This window comes from Lipophrys pholis (genome assembly GCF_963383615.2).
Source record: "Lipophrys pholis genome assembly, chromosome: 18".
In the NCBI taxonomy this organism is placed as follows: Eukaryota; Metazoa; Chordata; class Actinopteri; order Blenniiformes; family Blenniidae; genus Lipophrys; species Lipophrys pholis.
Genome location: NC_137646.1, coordinates 16814174 through 16828284, shown reverse-complemented (window position 1 = coordinate 16828284; position 14111 = coordinate 16814174). Strand labels below are relative to the sequence as shown.

The 14111-nt window shown below is 42.8% G+C and overlaps 2 protein-coding genes across 9 annotated transcripts in view; one reads left to right on the top strand and one right to left on the bottom strand.

Annotated features, from left to right (window-relative positions):
* Positions 1-1252, top strand: part of LOC308123687 (zeta-sarcoglycan-like) — a 49145-nt gene extending 47893 nt beyond the window's left edge. The window contains exon 8 of the mRNA XM_080486303.1: positions 543-1252. Within this exon, the coding sequence (XP_080342429.1) occupies positions 543-734 (192 nt within the window). The 3' untranslated portion in view covers positions 735-1252. The remainder of the gene's footprint in view (positions 1-542) is intronic.
* A 4236-nt stretch (positions 1253-5488) lies between these two features.
* On the bottom strand, positions 5489-14068 carry LOC308123686 (uncharacterized protein). Of its 8 annotated transcripts, none has more exons than XM_080486299.1 (18): positions 13898-14068; positions 13746-13768; positions 12907-12970; positions 12571-12803; positions 12396-12479; positions 12244-12315; positions 11964-12143; positions 11565-11729; positions 11244-11307; positions 11073-11163; positions 10836-10977; positions 10117-10221; positions 9930-10029; positions 9590-9770; positions 9130-9204; positions 8926-9028; positions 6317-6369; positions 5489-6240 (listed from the first exon to the last, which is right to left on the bottom strand). In XM_080486299.1, the coding sequence occupies exons 1-17, from the start codon at positions 13920-13922 to the stop codon at positions 6343-6345; spliced, it is 1734 nt and encodes a 577-aa protein (XP_080342425.1). In that variant the 5' UTR covers positions 13923-14068; the 3' UTR covers positions 5489-6240; positions 6317-6342. The 8 variants fall into 8 exon arrangements, with proteins under 8 accessions (XP_080342425.1, XP_080342426.1, XP_080342424.1 ...); XM_080486300.1 differs by having other exon boundaries at positions 12907-12967; positions 13898-14056; XM_080486298.1 differs by having other exon boundaries at positions 13546-13768; positions 13898-14036.
* Between the last annotated feature and the right edge of the window lie 43 nt (positions 14069-14111).

Genomic DNA, 14111 nt, shown 5'->3' with positions numbered 1-14111 from the left:
AAAAAAAAAGAAAAGGACTCTTTAATGCTTTAGCAGGGGATCAATTTAAGCCTGGTGGCCCGCCGGGCTTGTGATACTCTGAGGGAAACCTCATATGAACCCCACCAGCTGCAGATAAGCAAGTGTGTTGGGGTTGTTTTTTGGTATACTTTCTCCTTTCTATCCAAATAGATCACCAAAGTTGTTTTAATTCAGCCCTCAGGGGGTCCGGAGTGTCCACATGAGATTTCGTTCAAATCCTTTCAATAGTTTTCAAACCGTTTGATTCTGTACTGGAGCAGTGGACGAAGACCAGCACCCCGGGAGCGACGCCGCGAGTGTGGCTAAAACTTGGCAGTTTGTAAGAGGGAGAAGCTCCTTCTCTGCTTATCCCAACGCACCAGATCAGGACTGCTGTATTTCACTCCACCTGTCTCTTTGTATTTACCGATTGCACCACATTCATTTATCAGGCCCAGATGCAGTCGTACATCACTCCAGGGCGCCGCTGATGACGTTCTTTGAATGACTTCCAGCGTGTTGTCTGGTGCTTTTCCATCCAGATACTCCTCGATGCCAACACCATTCAGCTGGGAAGCCTCCCGCTCGGCACCTACACGCCGTCTCCCGGCCAGGCTTCCCAGAAACAGGCCGTGTACGAGGTGTGCGTCTGCCCCAGCGGCAAGATCTACCTCTCCCCCGCAGAGATCAGCTCCACCTGCCAGGCTATGAGCAACATCTGCCTCTGGAGTTGACCAGGGGGCGGCGTCAGCGGGCGAGGACACCTTGAACATCCGCTGCAGAGATGCGGTCTGGACCGGGGCTCATGACGGAGAGGGGAACCCGGCGCCTGTCGGCGGCAGGCGCTCCCCACGCGGCGGACCGGCGGAGGTCAGGACTTTCCCACCCACCGAGCGTTGAGGTCACAGCAGCTCCCTGAAATCGGGAAAGTCGCCGATGAACTTTCCATCATCAGAGTTAGAGGACACACTTTTATTTTTCTACTCTAGCTTTATTGTAGTCACGCCGTGACTGTTTCCACCATGGAGAAGGAAAAGATCGAAACAGATGTAACACAGGTGCCTTCAGCTTTAAGTGGCGTCGTATTGAAAGTGTCTGACGTCGGCTGTAGCGCGAGAAAGTCAAGTAAGCACAATTGTCACATTTTCTCCTCGGATTTTTTCTTTTTCTTTGAATAGACCATAATTACTGAGATCACACAACCTTGTTTGAGGTGGTTCGGTTTGAAAATAAAGGTGTTTTTATGTGTCACAAACACTGGACTCTGCATTTAGTGTCAATACGTTGCCTCGAATGTTCAAGTGGAGATTTTCTAAGATTCTGCTCCTCTGAGGTAACTAAAGTGTTCTCTCTTACCATTTTAATACTTCAGCATGAAAGACAGAGTTGAATCGAGAGAAAGAAGCTGTTTTGAAACCTTTTCACACCATAAGATATTCAACCCTGACCAACCATGTCACACAGACAAAGTCTTTCTTGTTAATAATGAATTTGGCGTCATAAAAAGCTTTGGAGAAAGTCAGTCAATAAAGCCTCTGGTAAGTATTCGCAATATATTTGGTGTCTCATTTGAGAAAGAATCTAAGGAATCATGTCATTGAATTGAATGCTCTCTTTGCAGAAACTTTAAAGCAAGCCCTATTCTGTGTTCTTATTTGCCTGCTAGTAACACTTGCAAGTTAAACCCTGCTCGATGTTGTGAAGCGTTCTTCTCTGGCAGCGGCCCACGGTGGAGTTTGACACGAGGGGCCGGGTGACCTTGGCTCCCCAGCTGGGAGCAAGGCCGGCAGCGGTGCATCGGCAGCGAGGAGGCCGGGAACCTGGCAGAGACGAGCTGTTTGTGGTAAGAACCCCACATCCTCCCAAATATTCCAATTTACCTCAAGCGGCCCTTTGCTGTTAAAAAAAAAAACCTGACATTCTGTTTGTGTGAAAAAAGTAACTGAAAGTAAAAAAAGAAAAGTGTAGCTGCATCACATTCACAGCGTCGGATGTCAAATATAACATTTCTGTATTTGCGGCCAGACGAAGGCAGGAAAGGTTATTAAACGTGTTAGAATTTATCATCAAATGATCCATTTTGACGTCTGTCTTTTATGTGTGATTAATACAACGACACAAAAATGCGTATTATGTGGGAAAAAAGCGGCAGATTGTAATTTTCTTCCCATCTGCATCCATCCACCATCTGTATCACTTCATCCAGCTGATGGTTGCCGGGCGCTGGGGACGAGCGCAGCTGGCTGAAGGCGGTGGCAGGATACAACCTGGACGGGTCGCCAGTCCATCACAGACAGACAATCACACACGCTCACAGTCACACATACAGGCAATTTGACAGTCTCAAACGCATGTTTTTGTATTGTGGGGGTTGGGGGGGGGGGGGGGGGGGGGGGGGGAGCCACACATGGGAGTAATAAATAATATCATCATAGAGTAAAAACAGTAATGATGCTATTTTTAGCAAATCAGTTGATAGAGGGGGTCGCAATGTTAGTGGGTTCGATCCTCTCACCTAGCTCTGGGCACATTCCCAGTCCGTATAAAGATAGTCGCTCACATTTACACACGGGAAACTTCAGAGAATTAGCCTAAAAAGCAGGTTTTGAACTGTGAGAAGAAACTGGAGTATCTGTGTCTCTTCCCCACATTTCAAATCAAACATCTGCAGTTCGATCTCTCTTCTTGTAATACCTTTTTATTTGTTAGGGGGCAGCTGTGAGTCAACATAGCAGAGAAACGCAAGTCCTTCTCGCAGGGCTCAAGCAATTTGAAAAAAGTAACTAAAATTCTTTTAAAGAGAGAAATGCTGAATAATAGACCTAATAAATAGTTTTATGACATGACAGAGAGATACCTTTGCTATTTTATAATCTTTGCTTACGGGTTCAAAAATGATTTTTCCTAACCTTATGGTATCATATAAATATCTCACATTAACATGCTGAGCAAATGAACAAATGTGTTCCCTGCCTGGTTAATGGTTCATTACCAGACAAGTAAAAGAGGTTATTTACATGTATCTTTAAGTAACTTTATTGATCCTGTTGGGAAATGTATTCCTCTGCATTCGACCCATCGTATTCGTAGTTAACCTTAACCAGGAGCAGTCAGCTGCCGCAGTGCAGCACTCTGCAGCCGCGGTTCATCGGCTTTGATTCAGGGTCCACAGTGGTGGGGACATTCAGCGGCTTCCGCTTTCTGCGTCTAAATTTCGTGGCTGTGAGGAGATTTGAACCAGTGGCCTTCCGGCTCACTCATGCTCACTCCCAAGGTCAGAGTTTTCCCATGTAGCTTATTTCTAACTACCACTGATCCCATGTGATTTTGCGACCATGTGGTTTGCGTGTGACCTGGCCATTAATCTTTAATGAACTGTTGTTTTCGTTCACTGCTATTCATGATCCGCTAATGCGGCGGTTCCCATAGTGGGAGGGCTTAGAGTGTTTTCAAAGCTATTTTTGCACAGAAAGGCAACTTTTAGAACAAACCTTGAAAGCACTGGGTATTGAAAACGGTTACAATGCAAAAATGGTAAATTCCACTGATGATGTAATGTTTTTAAGATCTTTATTTGATCAATTTGATAATAGATTTGCAGTTTGTGTCAAACATTTATTCGAAAGAAGTACAGTTTCTATATGAACAATATTACCTACTAGAATTATTGGTATTTCTAAAAACAGGGGCCCGGTAGGAAAATCTTTTAGGAACCAGCGGGTTAATGTGATGAATAACCTTTCTGTGCGTCCAGCTCCATTAGGAAGCATGTAAACTGAAGCATGATGGCGCCAGAAAGGGAGCGTCTCAGATCTAACCTTGGTGAAGAAGTGCAGGGAGAGCAGACTGTAAAGACAGCTGACCTATTCAGCTGGATTCTTCCTGTACACACAAAGGTGAACTGCAAGACATAGCTGCATTCCATCACGTTTTTTTCCCCCCTCTAGAGAGTATTCGCTTGTGCGCCAGTGGACACAGTTTTGTATACAGACACGACAAGGAAAAGCTCTGCAAATGGAAAGGAGCCTTCAAAACAAAGACACATCACGTCAGAAGATATACTATAATTAAATATACACCTGATGAGAAACCCGACACCACCTAGTGGAACAAACTGGTATTACAATACTGTGATCGGATCGCTTGGACTTGAACTTATGGTCAAGACTTAACTCACTGAGCCCTCAGAGGACTGTGATTGCAAATCAACACAAACAAGATCATTTATAACCCGAATTTATTTAATGAAATTTTCAAAATTTAGACTATTTTCACAAATCGACTGCATCTTTTTAAAAAAAAAAATCTAAAGTAGAATATTGAATAATTTTGTTTTAGTAACATAAAATGTATGTTTTCTCTATCATTGGCACCAATTTGCTGGTAATATCATAGTTCCTCAAACAAAATCCATGTCTTTACATGTTTTGAATTCAAGATTTCATTCAAAGCACCATTTTTAAAATGTTTTATTAGTTTTTATTAGAGTGTGTGCTATTTTGTGGAACTATAAAGTGAAAACAAAAGTTTTCACCTTTATTATCTGCTGACTTTATTTGTCTTGACACCAAAGTTGAAACCTTGAAGTTGTTGTACATTGAAGCAAACCATTACTGTAAGCACAAAACAAGCAGTATAACAAAAGAAGTGCAGCTTTATCGGAAAAACTATCCCGGTTAAGTGTCTGAAAGTGATTGTACAAGCAGCTGAAAAGGTAATGTGGATCAATACCTCTTACATCTAAGTCTCATCAGAGCAGACGTCAAGTTTTAGTCTTTTCAACTGAGAGCGACGAGGCCGAACGAGAAGATTCTGGATGAAACATTTGGATATATTGAACAGTATGGAGGGTTTTTTTTCCCCAGTATCACTGCAGGATTCAGACAACCTGCGGTCACCCACTATACTATATTTAATTATCCCCTCCTTCCCTGTAATGTTGATGAAGGCCTCACACAGGAAAGATGCTTCAGCACTTCACCCGATGGGAGTCTGGAACATCATAAAGGTTTGATTCGACCAGAGGCAGCCTGAGCCGGAGCGGCCCGAGGAGAGTGTTTAAGTGGCAGGGTTAAGAGCGGATATTATCGTGGCTCGGTGCCCGTCGCACGTTTTCTGGCTCTAATTAAGCCCAAAGTTGCCGCAAAAGAACAACAATAAAATCCACAAGGGCGTCACAAGACAAGACAAGCTCAAGAAGCATATAGCAGGTAACATAACGCAGCAGCAGCTGTGTTGTTCAGCGTGTGTGTGTGGCTTATAGGGTGTTTAGTGGCAAATACTTGTTTCTCCTCGGTTTCACTCACTATTGTGCAATTATAAACTACCACGAATGATCATTTTGACTCCTGAAACAATTGCATAGATGTTCATTGCAGCAGCCAGCATTTTTTTTTTGTTTGACAGACTTTGTAAAATAACAAACAAAACTTGTCAAAATCCCTGAAAATTCACATAAAAGAAAAGTCCCCTTGATCAAGCTTTGTTTATAAAGTTTCTTTTTAATGCTTCACAAGCCAATGATAAAAGCAAGGCACCAAAACAAACACACACACCATTAAAGTTGAACAGAATGAGATGATAAAGAGCGAGGAGCAAAGTCTACACACGATAAAAGATAATAGTTCGATAAAGCTATATTTATAAATGATAGTAAAAATCAAGGTGATTATAGTAAATAAGTCCGTTTGGCTACTCCCTTTTACTGAGGTCACAACAGAAAGTCATTTTGCAACTTGCAAGGGAAACTCATTAAACTAAAAAGTTAAATCATCCACACTAAAAGGATGGAAACACAGGGCGTGACGAGAATAACAATTAGTGAATGTTCCGTTCTGCGACAAAGTGCAAAAACAAACTATTTAAAACATTCGAATCTTCCATGTGCCTTTCCCAGGGAGTTTGCGTGTTCGTGTGTGTGTGGGTGGGTGTGTGTGTGTGGGTGGGTGTGTGTGTCCTCCCACAATACAATAACTTGCATCTGAGGTGAATTGTCTTTTTTTCTTTCTGCGATGAGCTGGTGATCTGTCCATGATGTCCTCTGAGATTGTCTCCAGCATGAGAAGACTTGAAAAACTTGAGAGACCCTTTTACATCAAGAGACTCGGTTGTTGTTGCTGCTGGCTAAAGACCTCAGGTTTGCATTTCTGATCTTGATGAAACATTAATTTGACTCCAACAGGCACCAGATGCTTGAAACCACCGCGTGACTTCACATCTTCGTCCCCCACATCTGCTCCACTGTTGAGTGTGGAAGATGTTTGGTTTTAATATAAAGTCGTATTGCAAAGCATTGATCTTCCAAGTTCAGTTTTACCTTCTGTCTCCGTGAAAAAACTTCCCTCAAGTTTTCAGTCTGACCCGCTGTTCCTGAAATGATTAACATGGGGTATAAAGAACCCTGACATCTGTCAGATAAACCCTTCAGAGGCCCATTCAGGTTAAAACAGAGCATTTAGAAAGCTGTCCAGTCCTTTCAGGTGGATGGGACGAGGTGAGTTTGCCGTTAAGAGAGCCAACCGTGTGTCCTTTGATATCACTTTCAATCCACAGATTGCCTCATGGCTGACGTTGCATCATCAAACAGGTCTCTTTTTTTCTTTCTAAAGGGGTTGACGGTAGGAACGTTTTGAACGCAGGCTTATCTGTGTCAGCTGTGCCTTCATGTAAAATATCACATATTATCAGGCAGTTAGAAGCACATCTGCGGCCTAAGTTACCAATGCACATCAGTCGCCCACGCATTGGAAGTGAACTTTGTTAAAAGTGAGGCCCTAAAGAAATGTCAGCTGCAGAGTAAACAAACCAGCAGCTGTTCGCTTACAGGCTCACATGAACATAAACTATAGTGTTGATGAAACTGGCTGTGTATTTTACTCCAAATACATCTAATGAGTGGCACGAATAATGTGAAATGACTTAGTTCTAATAAGGCATTACAGATATTTACAGTAAGACAAGAACACTCATTTGTCTCGTTCATTATGCAGACACAACTTTGCCTATGCTGCCACCTACTGGCTGAAAGAGTCAAGCGTTGGATCACTGCCAGGACACAAACGTTCCTAAATTCTGCTTGTGAGCTAATAAGTTGTTTTTATTAGATAACTTGTCGCTATTTTCTCCTTGAATCAGCGTCAACAAAACTGAAAAACTTCTACTCTCAGTTATGAACGGACCAATGACCACACCAACATACAACCACATTCCAGCTTCCCTTTGAAATAAAAGAAAATAAAATAATTTTTAAATCTAAGCTAAACTGTCTGGAATTCTTCAAACTTCAACTGTTTAAATAAAGAGGCACAAACTAATACAATGAAACTGTTTATTGAAGATTAAGCTCCATGTTTGACAAGGCACCTGTATACAGACACAAAGGATAAGCCATTCTATAATCAACACTGAAGTATTATTTGTAAAGATGAAGCGAGGAAGCCAACAAGATGCAATAATACATATTGTGTGACAGGTAATAGTCGTTTATACTGAGCCACCATGTAAAGTTAACTAGTGCAATTATTAGTAATGGAACAGGCAGTGTTAGTCTACATGTTTAAAGAAATGAATACACCAATAATGAGCCCTGCAAACAGCAGTCTGCCTTTAACGTTAATCTAATACTGCGACAAATGCCAACGCCGTAATGTGGCAGGCGGAACGTCTCACCTGGAAGGTCACTGCAGTGCAACTACAAGTCTGACGGATGAGGCACAATTTCGGTTTTCAGATAACCATAGCAAGAAGAAACCATCCGTACTTTACACCATTGAAGAGTTTTAACACGTGCAATTACAGAAGTGCTGGGCAAAGACTTAAGAAGGAGAAAAAAAGAAAGAAAAAAAAGGATGGAGAGACATTTTATGTGGCTAATAAGTTCCCATAAAAACAAGTCATTCCTTCAGCGTCGATATCTGAATAAACTCGAGTTCCGAGTATTCAAGACTGTGACGATTGAGACTGATGCGGGTCGCAAACACGCCGTCTTCTTTCAGTTATGAAGTTGAAGGATATTTATGAACGGACCTTTGTTTGTCGGCGTTTGGCCGGCGATCAAACGTAAAAAACACGACTCCATTACGACGATGAGGTCTGAGCTGATTCAACAATCACAGAATGAATGGTTCAATCAGGGTCCAGGCCGAACACAGTTACTGTTCAAACACACTGCAATAAGTACAAAGTACCTTCTAATGCAAGAACAGTAGTTCAACAGATCCCACAGTTGCAAGTTCGATGAACTTTTAAAAGTCACAAACATTGAATGAAATAATACTAGGCGCGAGGTAAAACGTGAGTGCGGTGTAAAATACATTGATGCAACTTATCACTACCAGGAGGGATAAATAAAGATTCAACAGAAATACAAGCAAAGCGCACCTGGATAAGACCGACCGTCTCACATTTCTAATTCCTTAAGTTTCCTTCTTTTGAATTTATAGTCAATAACCTAAACATGACAGCTGAGGGGAACGATGAGGAAACCATCAAAAACTTAATAAATCTGGTTTAAGTCAGAGTGACTGAAGGCTGGCTGATAATTGTTTAAATGCAGAAAATCTATTTCCAGTATCTATGCCAAACTGGAATAACCAGGTAACGTCTTTTTCTCACTCCTGTCGAGTACAAAAGCCTTTTCCTTTAAAATTAGACCTGCAAAGACTAACCCGGCGTTTTTTTTTGTTTTTTTTTTATCTTGCAGGGGGATTCGCTCGGAGGGCAGATTTGGAGATGTTCATTCCCGGAGCGATCCTGTCGGGGTATCTCACAGCGAGCATGGCTCCATTCAGCTCATAACCCTGAACATGTAGACACAATCTTTTAGAGTAGACAGTGGTACATTGAGGGGGGAGGGGTTCAACGCTCTACAATGTGAAGTGAAAAGAAGCTGTTGCGTGAAAACCGTGATGTTTGATGGGAACTCACATGAAAGCGTCGGATTGCTTCGTCGCAACTCTCCTGCTTGGTAAAGTTCACAAAGGCACATCGTCTGGCACTCAGGACCTTCACACTACAGATGGCTCCCGCCCTGCAACAGCAGCAGGAGTCAGTTCTCAGTGTGAGCGCACGACAAAAGACAAATATGGGAGAGTGGAGAGAGAGAGAAGACAAAATGTGACATTATCTTACTTGCTAAACAGGTTTATAATCACAGACTCTGTTATCATGTAATTCAAGTTTCCCACCCAGACTGGGAAGAGTTCTCTGTGGAAGGGGGGGAAAAAGAAAAGTGGTGGTTAAATTCTGCATCGCTCACAACCCGAAGCACATAACACCCAATGATTTCCTGCTCTGTTAGAATATACTGTCTAATTAAAGGTGAAACAAATGAGGGAGATCATCTGCCGAGTGCTTCCCACCACAAAAACTCATCTTTTTAATTGAACTTCGTTCCCATCGGCAGCGACTCCTAAATTATGCATTATTGATATTTTTAAAGTATCTAAAGAGACAGAAAGGTCAATTGAACTGTTTAGGTTAATGCTTTGCTGTAAAGAGCCTGTGACGTGTCCACATATTTAAACCGTTGAGAGATGAAATCCACTGTCCAAATCACCTGGGTGGTTGATTATTAACACTGGACACATACCTGACTGGACCTAAAGGTTTGTTCATAGGAGGGTTTTTTGATGCCTGTTGAGCAGCAGCAGCAGCAGCAGGTGGAGAAGGAAGTGGAGGTGGTGCAGGACTAATGTTGGCTGAGAGAACTGGAGACACTCCGGTGACATTTGCTACTTGCATCGATGGCAGGGAGACATTCTGAACACCCCCTGAACACAAACAGGCCAGCGTTTAGTCTGCTGTTGCGCGCAAATGAAGCGAGCACACACACTAAAGCCGAGCTACGGGAGTGAGAGCATCTTTTCGTCGGCAATACACCATTTCAGTGGAAGCGCTGACGATGTCGTGGCAGACGGCGTGAACCTCACCTGTTCCGCTGTGTAACTTCGACAGCACCTCCAACGACTTTTTGACAGTCCCGTGAATAATTAAAGCGTTTGAGCTCTGCTCACGCGTGAAACCGAACCCCTGTTAATGAGAGAGTAACAGACCGCTTCAGCGAAACACATGTGATCTTTTGATGCACACAAAATATGCAGACGTGCGCTCCAATACCATTAGTTGGGTTATTTGCACTCGCATCAGTTCTTGTGCCGCTTCGGCACACAAGCTGTCCTGTTTGAGGACGTCCCCGAAGGCCTGGGCCGCCTCGTCATACCTCTAGAAGAACAAGAAAGAAAAGGCGTTCAGCCACACGGCTCAATCTCAGCTCTGAATCGTTCGCTTTGTCTCGCTGCGCGCCCGCTCTCCCCTGTTATTAATGTGTGCAGGAACAGCTAGTCTAAACACGTCGAGGAGTAAATAATGTGAGCATCGGTCGTCTCGCAACAAGGACAAAGTCGCATCAAAACTCGGCCGTGGGGAAGAAGAAGTGCTCCAAACGGAGGACTTTGACTTCAGCGCCGCTTATTTCAACAGCTCAGCTTTGCAAAGTCAACACTTTGGGACTAAAGTATCTCCGGCTTTTATTACCAACACACCTTAAATTCGGGGCGTTTTCACAGTCGCGTTTGAGCAGGCGTGAACACACACACACTCTCACTCACACACACACACACACTCTGGTGAGAGCCAAGCAGCTGCACCAAAGATCAATCAGAAGAGGTGGTGTTGGTGGAGGCTGAAGTCGCACCGTGGTGCCGTGCGAGTGCGAAAGTAACACCACGTTCCTCTCGCACTGGCGCTGTAGAGCGATGAGCTCCGTATTGTGACGCGGTTCTTTAATTAGGGATTGAACATGACGATAAGTCGGTTCGACTGGACAGTCCACATACCTTTAAACCAGCCAGAGCTCGTCCCTTCCTAAACAGGCCTTTAACCCAGCCCGGACTGATGCCCAGGGACAACTCGGCGTCGGTGAGCGCCTTTTCGTATTCATGTAACTTTTCAAAACAGAAGGAACGATTGCCAAACAGCCTGAGACAGAAACAGAAACAGAAACATGGTTCAGTGGTGGCGTGAAAACTTCAAGCAAACTTCCAGTCCACGAAGTGGAAACGATGTGTTCTTACTTAAACTCCGTCGGGTTGTATTTAATTGCATCTGTGAAGTATTTCACAGCCATCTTGAAGTCCCCAGTGCTGGCACATTTATTCCCAAATTCTAGAGGAGGAAGAAAGAAGTCAAGCAGGTGGAAATACAGAGCAGAACACCTCGATGGGAGTTAGTGATTGAAAGCTTACCAGCAAGATCGTTACTGATTTTTACATGATCGTCAAGCGATGAGCTGCTCGCAGCAGCAGAGTCCTGGAAGAGAAGTCAGAGGACGTTTGAGTTTCAATATCAGTCACAAGCTCGAGAACAGCAATCTTTTTTTTTTTTTTTTTAACACTTCATACAACTTTCAATTCATGACCTTTTCCCCAAAAAGACTTTTAATCATAACATTGTGACATTTACTGAAAGGTGACTAATATTTCTAACTTTAGTTTGACCCACAGCCCTATATTTAAAGCTAATCTCCACCGATTTATAATTCCATCGTCTGTTCAGACTTTCCTTACCTTCCTTTCAGCCTCCTGGCTTTCATTAGGTTTGTTTTGGAGGGGTTTGGGTTCTTCTTTATCTGCGGCCCTCTTCTCCGACTTCATAGGTTTTGGCTTCAGCTCCATTTTACGTTTGGCTATAAGAGCAGCTTTGCTCACAAAAGAACTTGTCATATCCAGCTCCTGCAGAACAATCATTAAAGAAAAAAAAGGAAGGTAAATAAAGGCTAAATGTACATGAATTCAATTTGTGAAAGTAGATATTCTTTTATTGCGAGTGGCTCTGAACGGCGATAATAGGAGAAAACATGTCAGCGACACGGTAAACAATTTAACATTCGAGTCACAGTGACCCAGAAAAACAAATATGTGAAATCAGTTATCATCTAATCAAAAGTGTGATTAGATTACCGCTACCTCTGAGGTACAGGAGTCGCACTTGGAGTCATCATCGTCATCACTAGATTCCTGCTCACTGCCACCACTGGAGTCTGACTCCTCAGCTGGTGTAGTAAGTTTACCACTCGAGTTGGCATCATCTTCATCACAACCTGGTTTATTCTCCACCTCTTCACCCTGCTGTGCACCATCTTTTCCCTGTAAAGCAAAGCACAAGCCTGTGATACCAGAGGGCATGAAGTCGGGGAAGGTTTTGTGGGTTGTTGTTTTTTTTTTTAAAGTAGAAATTATTATTTACGGATTCATTTTTTGCCGCATTTTGTTTTTCCTTTTCCAACTTCTCCCGACGTTTTCGTTCCTTCTGTTTAAGCTGAGAAACGACAAGCATCAGGCGTTGAAGTAAAGTGATACAAGACTGCACATTTCGCATCCGATAACATCAGAACATACTTTCTTTTTTTTCTTCTTCTTCTTCTCAGCCTTTGTTTTGCCCTTTTTATTTTCTTGTAATAACCTGGCTTTACTTTCAGTATCCTGCACAAGGAAAACAAAGAGTTTTAAGCTCTTCGGAGCGACCTCACGCCTAAAACAACGTCATCCGACACAAATACAAAAGTCGACATACATTTTCCTTTGGTTGAACTTCTAGACAAGACAGGCCAGAGATGTCATGTGACGAAGCCGAGAAGTGGCGAGAAGGCTGGTATAGAGCGTTGGACAATGTTAAGTGGTGTCGTCTCTCAGCGCTCCAGTCGAAGCGATTTGGAGGGGCGTGAAAATGCCTGTGACGAATTACCCAGTGTTCATGGTCATCCTCACCATCACCAGGAAAACCAAGCTGGGCATCATACTCTAAACCTGTTCAAAGCGAGAAACATTCACACCCCATTCACACCCAAAAGTATAGTAATATAGGCATAGTAACACAATAAAGATCAATTCAAATGTAAGCGTTACTTACCAAGACTATGTTTTATTATCCTTTGGAAGTTGGGATTACTCCCAAACATATCCACAACCCTCTGCTAAGAAAAAAGAGAAGGGGTGTGAAGCATGTTAAAGTATTTCCTTAGATTCACTCACCATCTTCAGCCTTGAAACTTTCTCTCCCTCACAGATTACATATATGTGCCACTGTATCCAAAACAAACAGATCAAGCTGGATTTCCAAGGCTGTGTGAGCACTGACTGTGACCCTGCGCCGCAGTAAGATAACTGACACGCAGTGCCTGGTTCATCAGTTTCACTTTCCTTTATCTGGAAGTGGCTCACAGAGGGTGAAATCTCAATGATGTAGGTTTGACCAAAGCTTTCCAAGTCTGGAGAAAATTATCTGCAGTGGCCATATGGTTGTTTGGCTCTTTTTCATGTCTTTCCTTTCAGTACAATTACTCTCAGCATGTTTTTTTGTAACATTATTTGTTTTAAGTACCTCTTAAAGCAGAAAAAGTCTCCAAGAGCTTGTAGTTAAAATGTCGACGGTGTCTAAGAGTCACTCTAATATTTTGTTTATGGACAGCTTGACAAAATGTCAGGGAAATTAACACTTAATGTCCTGTAAACTAGATCAAAAGAAACATATACTATTTAAGGAACTCACTAGGTCAAAATACTTTGAAATAACTTTTCTGGCCTTGAGGGAAACTTCTGACTGATGGTGACAGGTTGCTGCAGGCAGGACAAAAACAGCCTCCAAGCGAGACATTTAAACAGGAAACAGCAACGTTCTGAACGTTTCTACGGTCAACAACTCATGTAAATAATCCACGACATGTGGACGTTTCGAAGCGTACTACTTACGAAGGCGTGGACTTCCGTAAAGTCTGCAAAAGAAGAGAAACAGTGTCAATAATCTGTGACAAGATAATAGTCCAGATCTACTGAACAACCTTATCTTTTCAGCCACATTCACCACCAATTTCCCACCGGGCGCAAAAAAAACAGTGTCTTACCGGTTTCGTCCGTAAACATATGCATGTTTAGTAATACTTTCTCGGTCGCAATTTAATACATTAATAAACAGGAGATTAGATATGATATTAGTTAAGAGAAGAACTTGCTAATGCTCGCTAACTTCCGCTGTGAACGACCCTGCTGGCAAGCTCCCGACTGTTTTTCTGCCTGTCACGCCCCGCCCAACACCGATTCTGATTGGTTCACATTTAC

Excerpts from the sequence above, each read along its gene's own strand:
- LOC308123686 (XM_080486295.1), bottom strand. The coding sequence starts at position 13,650 with ATGTCTCGCTTGGAGGCTGTTTTTGTCCTGCCTGCAGCAACCTGTCAC. Across the intron at positions 12,480-12,570 it reads AAGTTCAACCAAAGGAAAAT|GATACTGAAAGTAAAGCCAG; the intron begins GTATGTCGACTT and ends TTCCTTGTGCAG. Across the intron at positions 11,308-11,564 it reads GCCAGGAGGCTGAAAGGAAG|GACTCTGCTGCTGCGAGCAG; the intron begins GTAAGGAAAGTC and ends CTTCTCTTCCAG.